Source organism: Gadus chalcogrammus, chromosome 10, assembly GCF_026213295.1.
Source record: "Gadus chalcogrammus isolate NIFS_2021 chromosome 10, NIFS_Gcha_1.0, whole genome shotgun sequence".
Lineage (NCBI taxonomy): Eukaryota > Metazoa > Chordata > Actinopteri > Gadiformes > Gadidae > Gadus > Gadus chalcogrammus.
Genome location: NC_079421.1, coordinates 11,081,706 through 11,101,274, shown reverse-complemented (window position 1 = coordinate 11,101,274; position 19,569 = coordinate 11,081,706). Strand labels below are relative to the sequence as shown.

Below are 19,569 nucleotides of genomic sequence, written 5' to 3'. Positions count from 1 at the left end.
ATTTATTATTATTATTATTATTATGTGTTCCTGTCCAAGTTTTTTTCAATAAAGCGTTTACAGCATGTTGTCCTTCACTCAGTGAAGACCTCTGGTCACTAGTGTTCATGAACTGAAGACCTGTTCACGAACTGAATCGTCACTCATTGAAGACTTCTGGTCACTAGTGTTCACGAACTGAAGACCTGTTCACGAACTGAATCGTCACTCATTGAAGACTTCTGGTCACTAGTGTTCACTAACTGAAGACCTGTGCTGTGTTCCAATATCCATACTATCCGTACTTATTAGCCTTAGTTTGAGTAGTCACTTACTGAAGATTAATTGGTCACCAATTGTTCACTCTGATGTTTTGTTAAGGGTTGAAATCCATTTTAACTTACTTCCAAATTGTTATCTGGATAAATATCGGGCGTCCGCTGAATTATTAAAAAGTGAAATAATTCAGTATGCAATCGAATTAACACGAAGCTATTGCGCATGTGCATTGATAAGTATTTAAAGGGCTCTGATTGGGCGGTTCGGATTCGGTCATCTCACGCTGGAGGAAACATGGCGACGGGAGTAATGGTGAGTCGGATTTAAACCGGAGTCCATTTCTTGGTTAAGGATAACATGCGTAACTAAAGTACGAATGAGTTACGAGTTAGCAAACTTTAGGAGGTATAGCGATGAAGTACGGCCCTGGTTACCTGGAGCCTCCCCTGATGACTAGACGAGGCGAGGCTCACCCCGGCACCTGGGTCTATCATGCTTGTTCAGTACTCGTGATCCTTGTGAAACGAAATGAACTCATTCACGAATGATTTAATGAAATTATTAACTTTATCAGCGTTCGGGTAGAAAGTAAGCGGCTTGTGGTGCCCAACCGTCGTCCTATTTAAATCTTATTTTAGATATATTCCATATCCACTTATCCAGACACTAGTTGATGTAGACCCGCTCTGTCCACTAGAGACTGTAGTTAGACCCTCTCTCCACTACGCAGTATATTCTACAGAGCTAGGCATGCTTTCTAACTATGATATTATAATATATTACTAGTTATAATCGACGTAACTAACTATGATATGAAATATACTAGTTGTATTGTGATATAATACGACACTCATGGGCCTTTCACACCGCCGCAAAATCGGAGCGCGTTCCGGGCTAGTTCGGAGCTAGAGCCAGTGTTTTGGTTTCACAACCACCTAAATCAGCAATAGACTCTCTAATTATATTTAGCTTTAGTTATGGCCGCACTTGAACCGTATGGTGATTTTATTAGTGAACTATTTTACACTGGAAAGACACACGACGCGATCAGTACCGCTCTAAAGCAATCTGGTGCCCCGAAGTGCTCCGTTATGACGGTGAGGAGGTCTCAGTATTGAGCACAACCTTCGAAGAAGAAATCTAGCATCCGATTTAGTTTCAGATCGTCCACTCGCCGGCTCCCACGGAAAACAATAGGGCTGGCCATTGTAGAATGCGAAAGACTCGATGGAACGTTTGAAACTTCTTTATATGTATTTGTTTTAATTCGCGTGCCATTTCCCGGCATTCATTGAGGTTTTATCTAAATATCACGCAAACAAAACAAGCAACTTGATTATTCAGTTTTCACGTTTTGATTTAAAAAAACAGAAAAATACAGTTTATTTGTAATCCGTGTATGGTTCGTTCTTTGAATATTCCGATTTAAAACAAAATCAGAAAAAAGGGTTTGGGGTTTTTCTGATTTGGTTTCGAAGCCGAAAAAGGGCAAAAGGAACATACAAATAAACGGTATTTTTCAGTTTTTCTAAATCAAAACGGGAAAACTGAATAATCAAGTTGCTTGTTTTGTTTGCGTGATATTTAGATAAAACCGCAATGAATGCCGGGAAAAGGGCACGCGGATTTAAAGAAATGCATATAAAGACGTTTCAAACGTTCTATCGAGTCTCTCGCATTCTACAATGGCTCGCTTTATTGTTTTCCGTGGGAGCCGGTGACTTATTCGGCGAGAGGACGATCTGAATCTAAATCGGAAACTAGATTTCTTCTTCGAAGGTTGTGCTCCACACAGAACCTCTGCACCGTCATAACGGAGCACTTCGGGGCACCATATTGAGCGGTACTGATCGCGTCGTGTGTCTTTCCAGTGTCAAATAGTTCACGAATAAAATCACCATAAGGTTCTAGTGCGGCCATAACTAAGGCTAAATATAATTAGAGAGTCTATTGCTGGTTTAGGTGGTTGGCTCTTTTTTCTTCGCTGCGTTCTGCCTTCTGGTGTAGCCTATAACTATAAATGTATCTTATTTTTGTTTTCTTGTTTCGGGTTTAAAAAACCACCACAAAACACACAAACGCGATTAAATCCGTGTATGGTTCATTCTTTGAATATTTAGATTTAAAACAAAATCAGAAAAAACAATTAACAGTCGTTTATTGGTTTTGCTGATTTGGTTTTGAATCAGAAAAAGGGCAAAAGGAATGAACAAATAAACGGCATTGTATTTGTGTTTGTGTGTTGGTTTTTTAAACCCGAAACAGAAAAACAAAAATGGAAACATTTATAGTTATAGGTAGGGGTGCAACGGATCACAAAGCTCACGGTTCGGATCGGGTCACGGTTTTTGAGTCACGGGTCGGATCATTTTCGGATCAACAACAACAATGAAGATAACAAGACAAATGTGACTTTAAATAGAATCTTCCAACTGTGTAAAAACAAAATAAAGTGACAAATTAGTTAATAATCCTGCTTCCTTTAAGCATGGTCAATATTTAAAAAATGTGCAATCTGAGGCATTATTCCTTCTTCTTTTTAACATGGATAGGATAGTAAATAATCCCTAACCCTGGATTTACAATTCAGGATGTCTGCATTGCCTGGGGAGAGTTTAGAGTCTACACTCTCCCAAGGCAATGCAGACATCCCTATCTTCTTTTTTTTAGTTTGGTAGCGAAATACAGTTTCTGTGGTGTTTTATTTGGCATTTTGTAAATCCATTGATTTCGGTTGGGAGAATCATTGCTCATTGCAAGGGGGGTTGGTTGTAGTCTTTTCGCTCGGTTCTAGCCCTACTGTTGATACGGCGAACCGAGCGAAAAGACTACAAACAAACCTAAACATGTCCGGTTCCGGTTTACGTTCAATGGGATTTACGGAACGCCAAATAAAACACAACAGAAACTGTATTTCGCTACGATACTTGATGATGTTGTTAATACCGGAATTGTCCTCTAAACATGCGCTGATCACGTCAACGCACAACATATATTTTTTATCAGCCGATCCGCGGATCACTTGTGTCCCGAACCGTGATGGTTGATCTGTACGGATCACGGGAAATCCGTGAACCACAGTTATAGGATACACCAGAAGGCAGAACGCAGTGTTCTCAGAATATTCAAAGAACGAACCATACACGGATTCTACTAATCCGTGCATGGTTAGTTCTTTGAATATTCAGATTTAAAACAAAATCAGAAAAAACTATTAAGTCGTTTTTTGGTTTTTTTCTGATTTGGTTTTGAATCGGAAAAAGGGCAAAAGGAATAAACAAATAAACAACATTTTATTTATGTTTGTGTGTTTTGTGTGTTGGTTTTTTAAACCCGAAACAGAAAAACATTTATAGTTATCGGCTAACCCAGAAGGAAGAACGCAGCGAAGAAAAAAGAGCCAACCACCTAAACCAGCAATAGACTTTCTAATTATATTTAGCCTTAGTTATGGCCGCACTTGAACCTTATGGTGATTTTATTTGTGAACTATTTGACACTGGAAAGACACATGACGCGATCAGTACCGCTCTTAAAGCAATCTGGTGCCCCGAAGTGCTCCGTTATGACGGTGAGGAGGTTGTGTGTGGAGCACAACTTTCGAAGAAGAAATCTAGTATCCGATTTAGTTTCAGATCGTCCACTCGCAGACTAAGTCGCCTGCTCCCACGGAAAACAATAAAGCTGGCCATTGTAGAATGCGAGAGACTCGATGGAACGTTTGAAACGTCTTTATGTGTATCACGCAAACAAAACAAGCAACTGGATTATTCAGTTTTCCTGTTTTGTTTTAAAAAAACAGAAAAATACAGTGTATTTGTATATTCATTTTTCCCTTTTTCGGCTTCAAAACCAAATCAGAAAAACCAAAAAACGACTGTTAATTGTTTTTTCTGATTTTGTTTTAAATCTGAATATTCAAAGAACAAACCATACACGGATTAAATAAAATGCAGTTTATTTGTTTATTCCTTTTGCCCTTTTTCCGATTCAAAACCAAATCAGAAAAACCAAAAAACGACTTAATTGTTTTTTATGATTTTGTTTTAAATCGGAATATTCAAAGAACGAACCATACACAGATTATTGACGTGAAGACGAAATGGTTGTTGTTGTTTTTGAAACTGGCGCGAGGGTTCTTCTTCTTATTGTACAGTTCCGGCAAGGCGCAAGGGTTGCTGGGAAAGCGGAGACGTTTGCAGTGACGTCATGCATTGTTCTCGCCGGCTCCATGGCTGGCTCTGGCCTGTGTGAAACCAACTGGTTCATAACTGGGATAAGGCTGGAACCTGTTTTGAACTGGCCCTAGCACCAGCCCGGAACTGGCTCTTCGTTCTTTTTGGTGTGAAAGGCCCATCAAAGATGTTGTGTAGAGCTGAACATGCTTGCTAACCATGATATTCTGTAGACTCTTGAATCCTTCATGAAGAATTTTATTCCGTTTCTCTTTTCTAGGTTTCTGCTCCAATTTCTTCCAATTCGAAGGTCGAAACATGTGAGAAGACGATTGAGTCGATAGTGAATGCCCTGCAGTACATCAAGCACCCCTTACAGAACAGGTATGTTCGTCCACCAAGGATAGGTGTTGTATTGACCTGTGAACCAGTGGTTTCAGGAATGTTTTAGTTGGGACTCTGTTGTCCCCTCCCTGTGTTAGGATCATCTGGTCTCATGTAGCCTCCTCTGGCCACAGCTCGGTTGTTCTGGAGAAGCTGTTCCTCTCACAAGTCCTGATGTTTCTGAGGGCTGCTTCTCGCTAGGTGGGCGCTGTGGTTCTTTAAGAACGACAAAAGTAAAACCTGGCAGGCCAACCTGAGACTCATCTCCAAGGTCGACACCGTGGAAGACTTCTGGGCGTAAGTAGTCTCAAGTCAGCCAAGGGAGTAAACTGTCTAAAGTTAAAAAAAAATGAGGAGGACTGAAAATTCGAAATTTCTCCGGTCAGAATGACCGATTGGAAATGAGGCCCCGTACACACGTGACCGGCACCAATTTCTTCTAGTGGGAACAATGTTCTGGGCGCAAGTAGTCTAAAGTAAGCCCACTTCTGGGAGAACATGGTCTGAAGTTAGCCCCCTTCTGGGCGTGAGCAGCCTAAAGTTAGCCCCCTTCTGGGCGCAAGTAGTCTAAAGTAAGCCCCCTTCTGGGCGTGAGCAGCCTAAAGTTAGCCCCCTTCTGGCGACAGGTAGTCTAAATTAAGCCCACTTCTGGGAGAAAATGGTCTAAGGTTAGCCCACTACTGGGCATGAATTGTTTTAAGAGCAAACCTCTCATCAGATTATAGATTATGATATAGGTATATTAGGGCCAGGCAATTAATCTAATTTTGATCGTGATTTTGATTTTAGAGTCAAATGATCACAAAATTAACATAAGCGGGTTTTGCGATTTTTTTAATTTTTTTAAATGTTTTGTAGAAAGGGCAGAACAGCTGGATACATATCTGTACATTATTTTAGATTGGAAAATTTCCTTTTTGACCATTTTGTTTTTTCAGGAAGAGACATGCTGAATAAATACAACATGTTTTCATACTCAAACATAATCGTTCCAATAATCGTGATTTAAATATTGACCAAAATACCGTATTTTCCGCACTATAAGGCGCACCGGAGTATAAGCCGCAGCAGCTAAATTGAATGATGTGTACATATATAAGCCCCACTGGACTATAAGCTGCAGGTGTTTTAATGTTTAATTACCATTAGGGCTGGCCCGAATGCCATTTTTCTGGCTTTGAATACTCGTTGGTTTTTCCAAGCGAATATTTGAATACTCGTTCCAGAAAAAAACACCATAAAAAACAATAATCCCTATAAACTCCCCGGAACCGATTTTGACAGTATCTGCATATTTTGTTGAATATTTAATAGCTTTTGAATGTTAATTAGTAGGCCTAAGTAGGTTGAAGTTCCTTAGTTTTTTCCTGTGAAAGCGAACAGCTGTTGTTCCGTTCCAAATCAGCTGTCCTCTGCCATCTCAGCCCTTACGGGAGCTTTTCAATTCATCCTGGAACGTGCATCTTTTCAGGGAATTTGTACAATAAATCCATAACAAATACCGAATATTGATCGTCTTATGTGTCCATATTGTATCCATTATATTGTCCCGGGTATTGCCAAGGCGCTCACGCTCTTCAGCAAGCCAGTCACAGTTGAACAAACAACTAAGCTAAGGTTAGCATTTCGTGGGAGCGTGTCTATGTTCCCCGGGTCCTATGTTCCCCTCTTTGTATGAGACTGGGGAACATAGGACCCTTTTTTTAAAAAATGGTCCTATGTTCCCCGCTTTTCCCAAAAAGGGTCCTATGTTCCCCGATATGTATGTGGCCAGGGAACATAGGAACCTTTTTCAAAAAAAGGGTTCTATGTTCCCCGGTCTGTTACTTTTTCCACCATTACTGCCAAATTCCGGCCGAGATAACTACCATTGCATGTCTTTACCTTTTGTGGAAGAGGGAGAGACGTCGGAGAACCTGACGCAGTCTATTCATACGCCGGTAAACAAACCCTGAGAAGCCCAATCCCTACGAGAGCTCCCCGCGCTACGGCCATCCGGAGGCGCACAGAGCTTTTGGCCGTGATATTATTATACAATTATATTATGTAGGCCTGCTATTATATAAAGAGCTCCGGGAGTCGCAAACGGCAACAATCACTTTCTCCTCCATGCTGCAGTTCACCCCGGACTGCACTGCACTGATTTGGCCGGTTGAACGCTGATTGGCTGTTACGTTACACATGTCACTCAGTGGCCACGCTGTTGAACGCCGATTGGCTGTCATCACGCGAATGTCACGTCAGAGTTTAAATATTTAAATATTTAAAGATTGATAGATTGTGGTTAACAAAGGAACCCTTTTCCCAGAAAAGGGTCCTATGTTCCCCGCTTTTCCCAAATAGGGTCCTATGCTCCCCGGTATGTATGGCTACAGGGGAACATAGGGATGACCCCCATTTGGGAAAGTATTACTTTTCCTCCCGAGATCCCGCTAATGTTATGTTATAAAGTAAAGGGTAACAAGATATCTATTCTTCCTCCTCCTCTCTCGCTTCTCTGCTTGGTGTCGCTGACGCTTATAGTTTGCCTCCCTCGCTCTGGTAACGTCACTTACGTGGGAAAAAAAACAACGAAGCTACGAATACTGATTTAAGCTTTGAATACCAATATTCCGAGTGGCCGTTAGATGTAAAAATCCATAGATTAGCCGCAGCGTTATATAAGCTGTAGAATCGAAAAATGGGAGAAAAAAAAGGCGCGTTTTATAGTCCGAAAATTACGGTAATCGTGATTACGATTTTTCCCATAATCGAGCAGCCCTAAGATATATCACAGATCATTCGATTATCTCAATTATAGGTTATATCAAATAATGTATGATCATATCGAGATATCATATTAATGATGAGATTATAAATTGTATCCGATTATACATGATGCCAGATTATAGATTAAGAATATCAGATTATGATTCATTTCAGGACATACCTAATGACAAGATGTTCTCTCTCTCTCTCTCTCTCTCCAGGTTGTACAATCACATCCAGCTGTCGAGTAACTTGGTGTCCGGATGTGACTACTCTCTGTTCAAGGTAATGCTATTATAGCACCAAGCACTACTGTTCAAGCTAGTGTTAGCTTAGCAATCTGTGTGTGTGTGTGTGTGTGTGTGTGTGTGTGTGTGTGTCTATGTGTAGGACGGCATCGAGCCGATGTGGGAGGACAAGCTGAACCGGAGGGGCGGCCGCTGGCTCATCACGCTGTCCAAACAGCAGCGCCGCGCAGACCTGGACCGCTTCTGGCTCGAGACGGTGAGTTACGCACTACTCACCAACCTGTTGGCTACGTACTAACCTGTTAAGCTAAGCTTTAACCTGTTAGCTAAGCGTTAACCTGTTAGCTAAGCGTTAACCTGTTAGCTAAGCGTTAACCTGTTAGCTAAGCGTTAACCTGTTAGCTGCGCGCTAACCTGTTGGCTAGGCGCTGGCCTGTTGGCTAGGCGCTGGCCTGTTGGCTAGTCGCTGGCCTGTTGGCTAGGCGCTGGCCTGTTGGCTAGGCGCTGGCCTGTTGGCTAGGCGCTGACCTGTTGGCTAGGCGCTGACCTGTTGGCTAGGCGCTCACCTGATGGCTATGCACTAACCTGAGTGGGTTAGGGCTAGTTTACAATATAGTATGTATCCTGTGTGTTGGGGCTAATGTTTAGTGTTTTATGTACCCATGTTTGGGCTTGTTTATATGTAATCTTGTCTGGTTCAGGTCCTCTGTCTGGTGGGGGAGACGTTTGATGAACACAGTGACGATGTGTGCGGAGCAGTCATCAACGTCCGTGCCAAAGGTGACAAGATCGCCATCTGGACGAGAGACTACGAGAACAAAGAGGCCATCACACATATCGGGTATGAGAACCATATGAGTAGTGTTTAACTTTGTTTAAGTTATGAGGAGTGTATTAAAGGTGTTTTACACTAGGTAGGTTATGAGGACCATATTAAAGGTGTTTAACACTAGATGGGTTATGAGGACCGTTTTAAAGTTGTTTAACACTAGGTGGTTTAGGAGGACCGTAATAAAGGCGTTTAATTCTAGGTAGGTTATGAGGACCATATTAAAGGTGTTTAACAATGGGTGGGTTATGAGGACCGTATTAAAGGTGTTTAACACTAGGTGGGTTGTGAGAACCATATTAAAGGTGTTTAACACTAGGTGGGTCATGAGGACCGTATTAAAGGTGTTTAACAATAGGTGGGTCATGAGGAACGTATTAAAGGTGTTTAACACTAGGTGGGTCATGAGGACCGTGTTAAAGGTGTTTAACACTAGGTGGGTTATTGGAACCGTATTAAAGGTGTTTAACACTAGGTGGGTTATGAAGACTGTGTTAAGGTGTTTAAACCTAGGTGGGTTATGAGGACCGTTTTAAGGTGTTTAACACTAGGTGGATTTTAAGGACCATATTAAAGGTGCTTAACACTAGGTGTGTTATGGGGACCGTATTAAAGGTGTTTAACACTGCTTCCAGGCGGGTGTATAAGGAACGGTTAGGCGTGCCTCAGAAGGTGATCATTGGCTACCAGTCCCACGCAGACACCGCCACCAAGAGCGGCTCTTCCATGAAGAACAAGTTTGTTGCCTGATGATCCTGGGATGACCCCGTGACCCCTGCCCATGCTGCTTTGTTCTATATTTATTTAGATGGGGTCTTGTACGTTATTATTTTGTTTGAGTAGAGATGTTAAACTCTCTAATTTCGAGGTTGCTTTAGATGAGAAAATATTTGCTTCATTTTTAGAGGGCCAACTAAAAGTTATGAGAAGTCGATAGTTAGCGTTACAGAAACATGTTTGGTTCGATCATAAATGCATCTTTATATAAAACACACTTCTGTTATTTTAAGGCCTTGTTTTGTTTCCATTGGCTAGAAGAAGAAACCGTCCTAGAGCTTTGATGTTATTTTGGTTTTGAATTAAAAGTTCTGAAATTATGAAGCTGTGTCTAATGTTGCTTTGAAACAATTGTAATGGAATGGAATCGAAGTTTGACTTACAATGAAATGACTTTAAACTTTTACAGCTAAACACCGCACGCTGGTCTGCTACACGCTGGTTTGTTACAAACTTGTCTTGTGAGTTTTCAACTAACTTTTTTCGGTTGTAAGATAAACAGGTTTAATGTCTGGATAATTCGCTGTAGCCACAGTTGCGCTGAAGTACTCGTCTTCTAGACTCAAGTAAAAGTACGGAAACCTGTGTCAAAAGAGTCGTGATTAGTAGTGATTCAACTTCCTCACTTGAGTCCAAGTGGAAAAGGTTGTCGACACAGAACTGGGAAGGAGATCAAAATCAGACAATCTTGTCTTAATATCCTTTAACTCCTGAGAACATGGGCGGGGATGTCTGGTCGCTGCTCTGGTGTCTGCTGGGTCACCTCCCCTCCCTGAACCGCGCTACCAGCTCTCCCAGAGACGTCAAGTCTGGCGCTGAACTCTCCCCCCCTCCTGTCTCGGTCTTCACGTCATTCTCATCTTCTGACGTCACACCTGATCCACTCGTCTTTTCGCTGATTGTCCGTTAGGATGAAACCAGTCTTGTTGTCTCCCGTCAAACGCATTAAGAACAAAGTAACCCTAACCCTACATCCTGACTTTCAGGGCCTGGACAAGCTTACACTGCATACTTTATGGCCAGTCCACCATCCATTGCTATTTGACCCATTGTTGTTATTCTGATATTGAGACAAATCATGATCACTGTCCTATAGCGTCCATTTTTTGTGAGTGTCAATGTCTACTTAGTTCAAATGCAGTTAGAAATATGGGACAGTCGCTTAATTTTGTTTATAATATGCTTCAGGCCGAAAGACTAAATTAATATTCAACTTACTTGCTCCTTTTAAGTCTAACATTGCTTGGGGAGTCCAATTCCTTCACTGAAAAGGGTGGAAAGTGCTTAAAACTCGGCTAGTTAGCGATCTAACGATCCTCTACATGTAGTTGTGTTGCGCGATTGCTGCTGAGGGAGGTAGCCTATTTGATTGATTTGCTGAACTGTCGAATCATGTGGTGAGGACAAAAAAGAAAAGCGATACCATTGGCCTGGGGTGCGACCTGAGGGCGAGTTTTCTAGCGCCAATGAAAAGCTGTCTCTGCTTGATAGACAGCAAAAAGTTAGCGAGCTTACATTGACTTCAACGTGGCCGGCGCCCCTGACTTGGAGGGCTTTATTTCGAATGACCAATAACTAGCCTAGCCCAAATCATTGACATTCAGACGCATTTAAATGGTTGCGGGCAGTGACAAGTATATCACACAATTAAACAAGGATAAACGCTATGTATTTTTGCTGATTTATTTCGTATCTTGATAATAGAATGATAGTTGGCAGATATATTCAAGTGAATATTTCATGGAGGGGCGGCGCCCTCTATTGACCCACCGCCACTGGTAGATGATGCAGATATCTGGAAGCTGTACTTAAGTACACTAACTAAGTACAGATACTTTGTTACTTCCTGCATCTGGGCTCAATTAACCGATTGAGATGAGCTCTGATCAAATAAATTAATCGTCTATTCACTAGCCGACTCCAAGTGAGTGATGAGCAGCACGCGGAGAGACCGTACACGTTGGAGCGACAGTCCCCGGACAAATGTGAGAATCATTCAAAACCACTGGCGGGCCATGCATTTCCCACCTAGGCCTTCAGTGGTGTCCTACATGAACTAATCCACCTCTTAATGCCATCATTATGACTCCACGGCTATAGAAACCGTCAATATTACACAGAAATGCAGTATAACAGGGCGTTGCATTACAGACAGGTATCTCATGTAGCAAGAAAGAATGCCTTTACTTCAGAGGTCTTCAACAGGGGGTCCGCGACCCCTAGGGGGTCCGCGGAGGTACTGCAGGGGGGTCGCGAAAGTTTTGGTAGATAGACATTTGTTTTATATTCCCCCCCCCCCGCAATTTTTTCCACAAATTGAAATGTCTTTAAATACACATTAACATGATTCCAACACACTGTGTATTGTGTATTTAACACTAGGAACGCCGGGCCATTTTTACTTACTACTAGCGCCACAGAGGGGTCAAATGACCCCTAAGTCATTTGAATGAGAGGCTGTGCATTGGCTTATAATGATCAATAGGTGGCGTCAATGAGCGACGACCGCGCGAGGGCCACATGTGTGTGTGGGACGCAAGCCTAGTCCTCACGATTTTGGTCATTTAATTCTCATTTAATTCTTGCCGTCAGCTTTCAAGTTTTGGTGACATTTTTATGTATTTTAATGAAAGCCCAGCAGGAGAGAGCTTTTCTCTGCCTGCTCCTTCAATTAAGAAGAAGGAGGACAGCAAAGCAACGTCAGTTTCTCGTCTGGTCTTTATATCTACTCCTTTCTCCGCCGCAAACAATACGTATTTGGATGAGAGTGCGCAGCCAAGACTGTTGGGAGAGAGAGAGTGCTGTTATGTAAGCGGATAATGTACAGAACGCCGGTCATTATCTGAAAATTAAGCCCCGACAGGGCGAACCGAAGGTGTCTTGCTTTGCCCTGAAGGGTATTACTTTCGATAATGACCGGCGTCGTTCTATTATCCCGCTTATTACACGGCTATTTGCAAAAACGAAAATATATCTTCACAAGGTGTGTCTTTTATTTATTTATTTTTACCATTCGTAGTGAAAGCAGAGAAATATTCCGCCAAAGACTTTGACGTCACTCGCCAGGGTTGATAAGTTACCGGACTGCAGAGCGATAAGAAAGACGTGAATGAGGCAAAAAATTGACTTTCCTTGAAAGCGGTCGATGTGCATAAAAGTAGCATAGGCCGACCAATTGCGAACTACTGAAGCTGCTGATGCCATCTCTAGGTTAAAAAATAGCCGCACCCACCCCAAACCGAGAGAGAATTGTATTCCGATTGAGGCGTATATATGATCCTTTTCTAGTCCGATGAGCTGTTCTTCCACTTCTATTTGGATCAGAAGTGTCCAAGTAAACGCGGCTAGTGTAGTGAACAGATAAATGGAGGCAGAAGATGTCTTTCAGTCAGCAATGCACACATTCAGTGACACAGGAGCTCTTTCAAGCTTGGTACCGGTTCATTCACAACATCTGTCCAATCAACGAGGAGGACCCGCCCCTATCGCTGCTCTGCAAATCACGAGGCCGTATGTGACACGCGGGCTTCCATTCTTATTATGCTAGCCACTCTTTATGTTTGGATCAAAAAAAATAAAAAATGGATCGTTTTGTAACGAGAGAAAAAAAAAACACAAGCACAAAAGTGATAGGCCTACCCTCCACCTCAGAAACCGCAGGTGAAAATGAAACGGACGATTTACCTGCTGTAGGCCCCGCAGCTGTTAATGGTAAGCGTAAAAGAGAGAAGACCCGAAAATATTCTGACAATTATCTGAAGTTTGGGTTTACCTTCAAGGAGACAAATGGCATTGAATTTCCAATGTGTGTCATTTGTTCTACTGTGCTGTCAAACGAGTCGATGAAGCCATCAAAGCTGCATCGTCACTTGGAGACAACCCACAGCCACATAAAAGACAAACCCGTTGACTACTTCAAAACTTATCTCAAATCCCTCCAAGGCCAACAGACATTGATGAAAAAATCTGCCAAAGTTGGTGAGCTAGCTTTGAAATGCTCTTATGAAGTTGCTATTGGGATAGCCCAAAAGAAACAGCCATACACAATTGGAGAGGATTTAATATTGCCTTCAGCAACTGACATGTGTAAAACAATTTATGGGAATAATATTGACATTAATAAACTGAAAACTGTTCCATTGTCGGACACAACCATTGCTCGCCGTATTGACGAGACGGCATCAGATGTGAGAGTGCAACTGATAGAGAAGCTGAGATTGGCAGATGCATTTGCATTACAGCTGGATGAATCAACGGATGTGTCAAAGGACGCGCAGCTTCTGGCGTTTGTGCGCTTTGTGGATCAAAATGAAATGCTGGAGGAATTTTTGTTTTGTAAGCGCCTTCCTGAACGCACAACAAGTGCTGAAATCTTCAAAGTGATCGACGCTTTCTTCAGAGAAAATGACATTTCATGGGCAAAATGTGTTGCACTGTGCACCGACGGTGCAAGAGCCATGGCTGGATTAAAAAGTGGCCTAATCGCGCTTGTCAGGGATGTGGCTCCAGAGGTGATTTGGACGCACTGCATGTTGCACAGAGAGTCACTTGTTGCCAAGGACATGAGCGCTGAGCTGTCTGATGTCATGGACTCTGCCGTAAAAGTTGTCAATATAGTCAAGAAGAGTGCTTTGCAAACACGACTCTTCTCAAATCTCTGTGCTGCTGAAGGAGAAGAGCACACTGGGCTACTGTACCATTCTGAGGTGCGCTGGCTTTCACGCGGAACAGTGTTGGCACGTGTGTTAGAATTACGCACGTCTATTCGGGAGTTTTTAATTCTCCAAAAGCGCACAGAGCTGGCTGCACTTTTCAGCGACAATGTCTGGATCACCAAACTTGCATATCTTACTGACATTTTCGCTGAGCTGAACAAACTTAACAGTTCTATGCAAGGTCGCAACACATATGCCTTTCAGTTGTATGACAGAATGGAAGGCTTCGTCAAAAAGATCAGAAAATGGAAGGAGCGTGTCGGGGAGGGAGTATTTTCTATGTTTCCATCAGTGGATGAGCTGGGAGATTCTGCTGTGCTCTCGCCTCCCGTAACGCACGCGATTCTTGCACACAGGAGGCACCCATGGAGGCGCTCCATGGTCAATTTAGGAACTACTTTTCTGAGGCCGACTCCTGGCGCAGGGACAAGACATGGATACAGTTTCCATTCAGAGATGACGCAGCAGACGGTGCACGCCTGACGGTGACAGAGGAGGATCAGCTCATTGAACTGTCCACTGACAGCATGTTCAGAAACATATACGAAACTAAACCACTCACCCAGTTCTGGATATCTTGCCAGAAAGACTTTCCACAACTGGCAGCAAAAGCAATGATGAGCCTGTTGCCCTTTGCTACAACATATCTTTGTGAGAGTGGATTTTCCTCACTCATCTACCTGAAAAACAAATACAGGTCAAGACTGCAGCCAGAGGCTGATATGACTCTCTGCCTGACAGCCTCCATCCGTTCAAGGTTAGACAAGTTGTGTGCTACTCATCAGGGTCAGACATCTCACTAATGTGGGAGTATGTATGCCATCCATAGATGGTTGGAGGATACACTGCCCATACTACATGTATGTTTAAAGTTAAAACATGAATCTGTCAATTATGTTAATAGTTCAGTATTGTATGCAAGATAATAGGTATATATTTATGCATGCCAGTGGCACTAACAAGCATCACTAATTTTCGTTTCCACATTTGTTTTAAAAATGTCTGTTATGTTTACAGTTTAGTTACTGTACCTTGCACATGTTTAAAATAAAAACATGAACATATGAACCTGTGTATTATTTGAATATCTTAGTATTGAATGCAGAATAACAAGGTCAATCTATACATGGCACCATAGGACCAGTTTAATATAAAACACAATTTTATATAATATATAAGTAGGGGGTCCCCGCTCCATCTCTCCATCAGTTTGGGGGTCCTTGGACTGAAAAACGTTGAAGACCCCTGCTTTACTTAAACAAGAAACCCAATTAGGACAATTCAACAAGTCTATTTTCACTGTAGCCACAGCTGCCATACTTGCATCATCTCAAGCAGAAACATAAATATTAACCTAATTAACTGACAAAAATATTAAAACGTTTAAATAAAATGTATTTCTAACCAAAACTACTGATTATTTGTACGCAAAGTCCATCCTCCTTTCTTTCCTCAAGAAGAGTTCGATGCGTTTCAGTTCCAACAATAAGTCCCTTTCTATCGCCATGGAGGCTAATGCTGAAAGTCGAGTCTGTCCAGTCTTGTTCTGGAGCAAGTTTAAATTTGCTACAGGAATATAGGTTATATATTTATTATTCGCTTTATTTTAGTTTGGGCCGGTAGCCATCGATGCATTGCTGGCTCTGACTAGTACTTCTCTGACCATCCAATCAAAGGACGTGCAAATCCTGATGTCACTGGACGCCTGCTAGATGGCCTCGGTGTTGCCAACTCGAAATCTGATTTGGTTAAAGCAACAGTCATTGCCAATTCAGGACGCAGGGCTGCGTCCTGTCTCCCCTTCTGTTTTCCCTGTACACCAACTGTTGCACCTCCAGCCACCAGTCGGTCAAGCTCCTTAAATTCGCGGACGACACCACACTGGTAGGGCTTATCTCCAGAGGGGATGAAGCTGCCTACAGGAGCCAGATCGACTTGGTGGTTTCTTGGAGCAACAATAACAATTTGGAGCTAAATGCGCTAAAAACAGTGGAGTTGATAGTGGACTTCAGGAGAAACCCGACCCCCACCAATCATACTGGGGGGCACTCCAGTCGTCACCGTGGAGTCTTGCAGATTCCTCGGGGTGACGCTCTCTCGGGACCTGAAGTGGGGGCCAAACATCGATGCCCTCACGAAAAAGGCCCAGAAACGGCTGTTTTTCCTGAGGCAGCTCAGGAAATTCAAGCTGCCAACATCCATGCTGGTGAATTTCTATACGGCCATCATCGAGTCCATCGTCACCTCCGCCATCATCACCTGGTTCCCCGCAGCAGCGGCCAAGGACAAGGCCAAGCTGCAGCGGGTGATACGCTCGGCGGAGAGGGTGATTGGATGCCCCTTGCCCCCCCTTGGGGCCCTGTTTAACAGCAGGGCTCTGGGGAGGGCCAGGAAGATAATGGCGGACCCAGCACACCCAGGCCACGGTCTCTTCGTTCCGCTCCCTTCAGGCAGGAGGTTGCGGTCACTAAAGACTCTAAAAACTAGACATTCGCACAGCTTCTTCCCCACGGCCATCAGACTCCTAAATGCACTGCCCCCCCCCCCCCCCCCCCCCCCCCCCTGACCTGTCTCCCCACTCAGTGATCCAGTGATCCAATGGTCTGTTGTACCCAATCACGTGAGCTCTCTGCACTTAGGCACTCTATATTTATTATATTATTTATTTACATTTGCAATGTCTTGTCCTGTCTTGTCTGTCCTGTTGTGAACTCCACTGTACCAAAACAAATTCCAAACGTGTTTACATGTCATGGCAATAAAGTCTTCTGAATCTGAATCTGAATCTGAATTACTTTAAGCTACAGACGCCAGCACTATCGATTCTGAAGGCTTCAAGGCAGATTTCTTTGACCCTGGCAACCCATGATGGCTGAAATATGATTGTATGAAAGCTCTAACATAAATATACATTAGTGGAAACAGCGCAACCAAGAGAAAGCTATTAAATGAAGAGAATAGACTATTGGAAATAATTTAATACATATTCATGGAAAGAATATATTAAAACATAAGTCAGTGATTCTGATAGTGTTTAGGCCAGCAGAGAAGGCCTTGCTGGCCCTGACAGCCCACCACTGCCGCCTAGCCACCCTACACCCTACTGCTGCACCCTAAACCTCGAATCTAGACGCTACTGCTACACCCTAAAGCCCTACCATCCACCCTAAACCCTACCTCCCATCCATATAACCTACGGAACCCGTGTGTGTGTGCCCTTCTGAGACTGAACCGGTTTTTCTCCTTTCCTTTCATCTGCGGTTCACCTTTTTAGTGTCTAATCTCCCGGCCGGCGTGATGTTTGAGTGAACAGTTCATCTGAAGGTCTGATCAGCTCCCCATGCAGTCACCCTCTGACGGATGACAGGGTGATGGAAAGGTCATGTTGGTGGCTTCATGTTGTGGCCCTGGCGCGCGCGCTTGTGTGTGTGTGTTAGTGGTCTCCATCATCATTGCGTCATGTCCCTGAAGCCGCGGCCTTTAGGAGAGTAAACCTTTTGTATCCTAGACTGACACCATGTAGTTACCATGGTTACCACCGCCATGAGTAACCAGGGCCAGACACACACCCACACACAGCTGCTTAAACCCATGCACTGTTGCTATGGAAACACTCCTTCCTTGAACAGATAGTGTGAATGAAACATATGGACGTAGAATTACCTGTACCATATATTTAACTAACACTATAACGAATAAATCCTCTTATGAACACTATATGTATGTATGTGTGCATATATATATGTGTATATGTATAGATATGTATGTATATGTAGATATATATCTATGTGTATATATATATATATATATATATATATATATATATATATATATATAAATAAATGATCTGGTCCTGATGGTTGTGGTTCTGATGGTTCTGGTGTAGCCCGGTCTGGTCCTGATGGTTCTGGTGTTGCCCGGTCTGGTCCTGATTGTTCTGGTGTAGTCCGGTCTGGTCCAGATGGGTCTGGTGTAGCCCGGTCTGGTCCTGATGGTTCTGGTGTAGCCCGGTCTGGTCCAGATGGGTCTGGTGTAGCCCGGTCTGGTCCTGATGGTTCTGGTGTAGCCCGGTCTGGTCCAGATGGGTCTGGTGTAGCCCGGTCTGGTCCTGATGGTTCTGGTGTAGCCCGGTCTGGTCCAGATGGTTCTGGTCCTGATTGTTCTGGTGTAGTCCGGTCTGGTCCAGATGGGTCTGGTGTAGCCCGGTCTGGTTCTGATGGGTCTGGTGTAGCCCGGTCTGGTCCTGATGGGTCCGGTCCTGATGGTTTTCGTTCTGATGGTTCTGACCCTCAGAGGCCCCTCCTCTCTGAGTGGCCGGCCTCTGAGCGTTGGGCTTCATTAACATGTCCTGTTCGCGTCTGTGTTCCAGTCCGACGTCATTACTCCTCCTCTGGGACGGGAAGGACTTCAAGGGGATGTTTACCGTGCATAGCGAGCATTAACAAACTAACGGTCCGCTAAAGAGCTCCACTCTGGGGTGAGAGCGAAGGAACAGACGGAAAAATAAACCAGGCTGTCAGAGTGGTGTGTTCACCACCGGGCGCGGCGGGCGACAGAAGGTTTACATCTGGTGACGTTGGGTTCTGCTGCGTGGGGAGGGTCTCCTCTTGGGGGGGGGGGGGGGCCCTCTGGGTCTCTGCCTTAGACCCAGAGGGCCACGCTCTGTTACATGAGACTGATCTGAGGTCAGCGTGTAGGAACCATGACGGTCCCTTTACATGAGCCTGAGATTAGAACCCGGGACTAGGAGCATGGATCACAGATGCCACCATAGGCTAGATTAGGTGGTCTACATACTGTCCACGTCTACACTTAATCCAGGTCTATGTTTGCATATAGTCAAGGTCTACAAACAGTCCAGCAGAGGGGGTCTACAAACAGTTCAGGTGTGGGTAATTCTCTCACCTCTCAATCTCTCACCGAGCCGTCTGACCCACTTCAGCACCACTACAGTACAGAAGCCATGGTAACGTGTGTATGTGTGTACACCTGTGTTCCTGTATGTTTCTATCAGTTTGAAGTATTAATAGTCCTGGAAGCCATCATGTTGAAATGTTTCATTGTGAACAGATCCTCGCTGATCGACCATTCCTCTTCCTCCTCCTCCATCCTCCTCCTCCGCAAATTGTTACTATATGGCGAGCCGACCCATATCCTAGCATGCATCACACCAGGCAGTGAGGTAGTTAGAGTCCGGAGGGAGGAACGGTGCATCTTTAGTGCCTACCTGCAGAGAGCCGCCGTGTCTCCCCGTCGCCACCAAGGGGCAGCACAGCAGAGCCCGCCGTGTATCCCCGCGGCCACCAGGGGGCAGCACACCACAGCCCGCCTTGTCTCCCCGCGGCCACGAGGAGGCAGCACACCACAGCCCGCCGTGTCTCCCCGCGGCCACGAGGGGGCAGTGCTGCACACCGCAGTGGATCACCAGTCCGGAC

General features: G+C 44.0%; 1 protein-coding gene across 2 annotated transcripts; it reads left to right on the top strand.

Moving 5' to 3' along the window:
* The first annotated feature begins 487 nt into the window (after positions 1-487).
* On the top strand, positions 488-9,822 carry eif4ea (eukaryotic translation initiation factor 4ea). Of its 2 annotated transcripts, XM_056599960.1 has the most exons (7): positions 488-570; positions 4,714-4,817; positions 5,019-5,114; positions 7,787-7,850; positions 7,956-8,069; positions 8,515-8,654; positions 9,278-9,775. In XM_056599960.1, the coding sequence occupies exons 1-7, from the start codon at positions 553-555 to the stop codon at positions 9,390-9,392; spliced, it is 651 nt and encodes a 216-aa protein (XP_056455935.1). In that variant the 5' UTR covers positions 488-552; the 3' UTR covers positions 9,393-9,775. The 2 variants fall into 2 exon arrangements, with proteins under 2 accessions (XP_056455935.1, XP_056455936.1); XM_056599961.1 differs by lacking the exon at positions 5,019-5,114 and having other exon boundaries at positions 9,278-9,822.
* The last annotated feature ends 9,747 nt before the right edge of the window (positions 9,823-19,569 follow it).

Coding starts and splice junctions, on each gene's coding strand:
- eif4ea (XM_056599960.1), top strand. Junction 5,115..7,786: donor ACCGTGGAAGACTTCTGGGC/GTAAGTAGTCTC, acceptor CTCTCTCTCCAG/GTTGTACAATCACATCCAGC. Junction 7,851..7,955: donor GTGACTACTCTCTGTTCAAG/GTAATGCTATTA, acceptor GTCTATGTGTAG/GACGGCATCGAGCCGATGTG.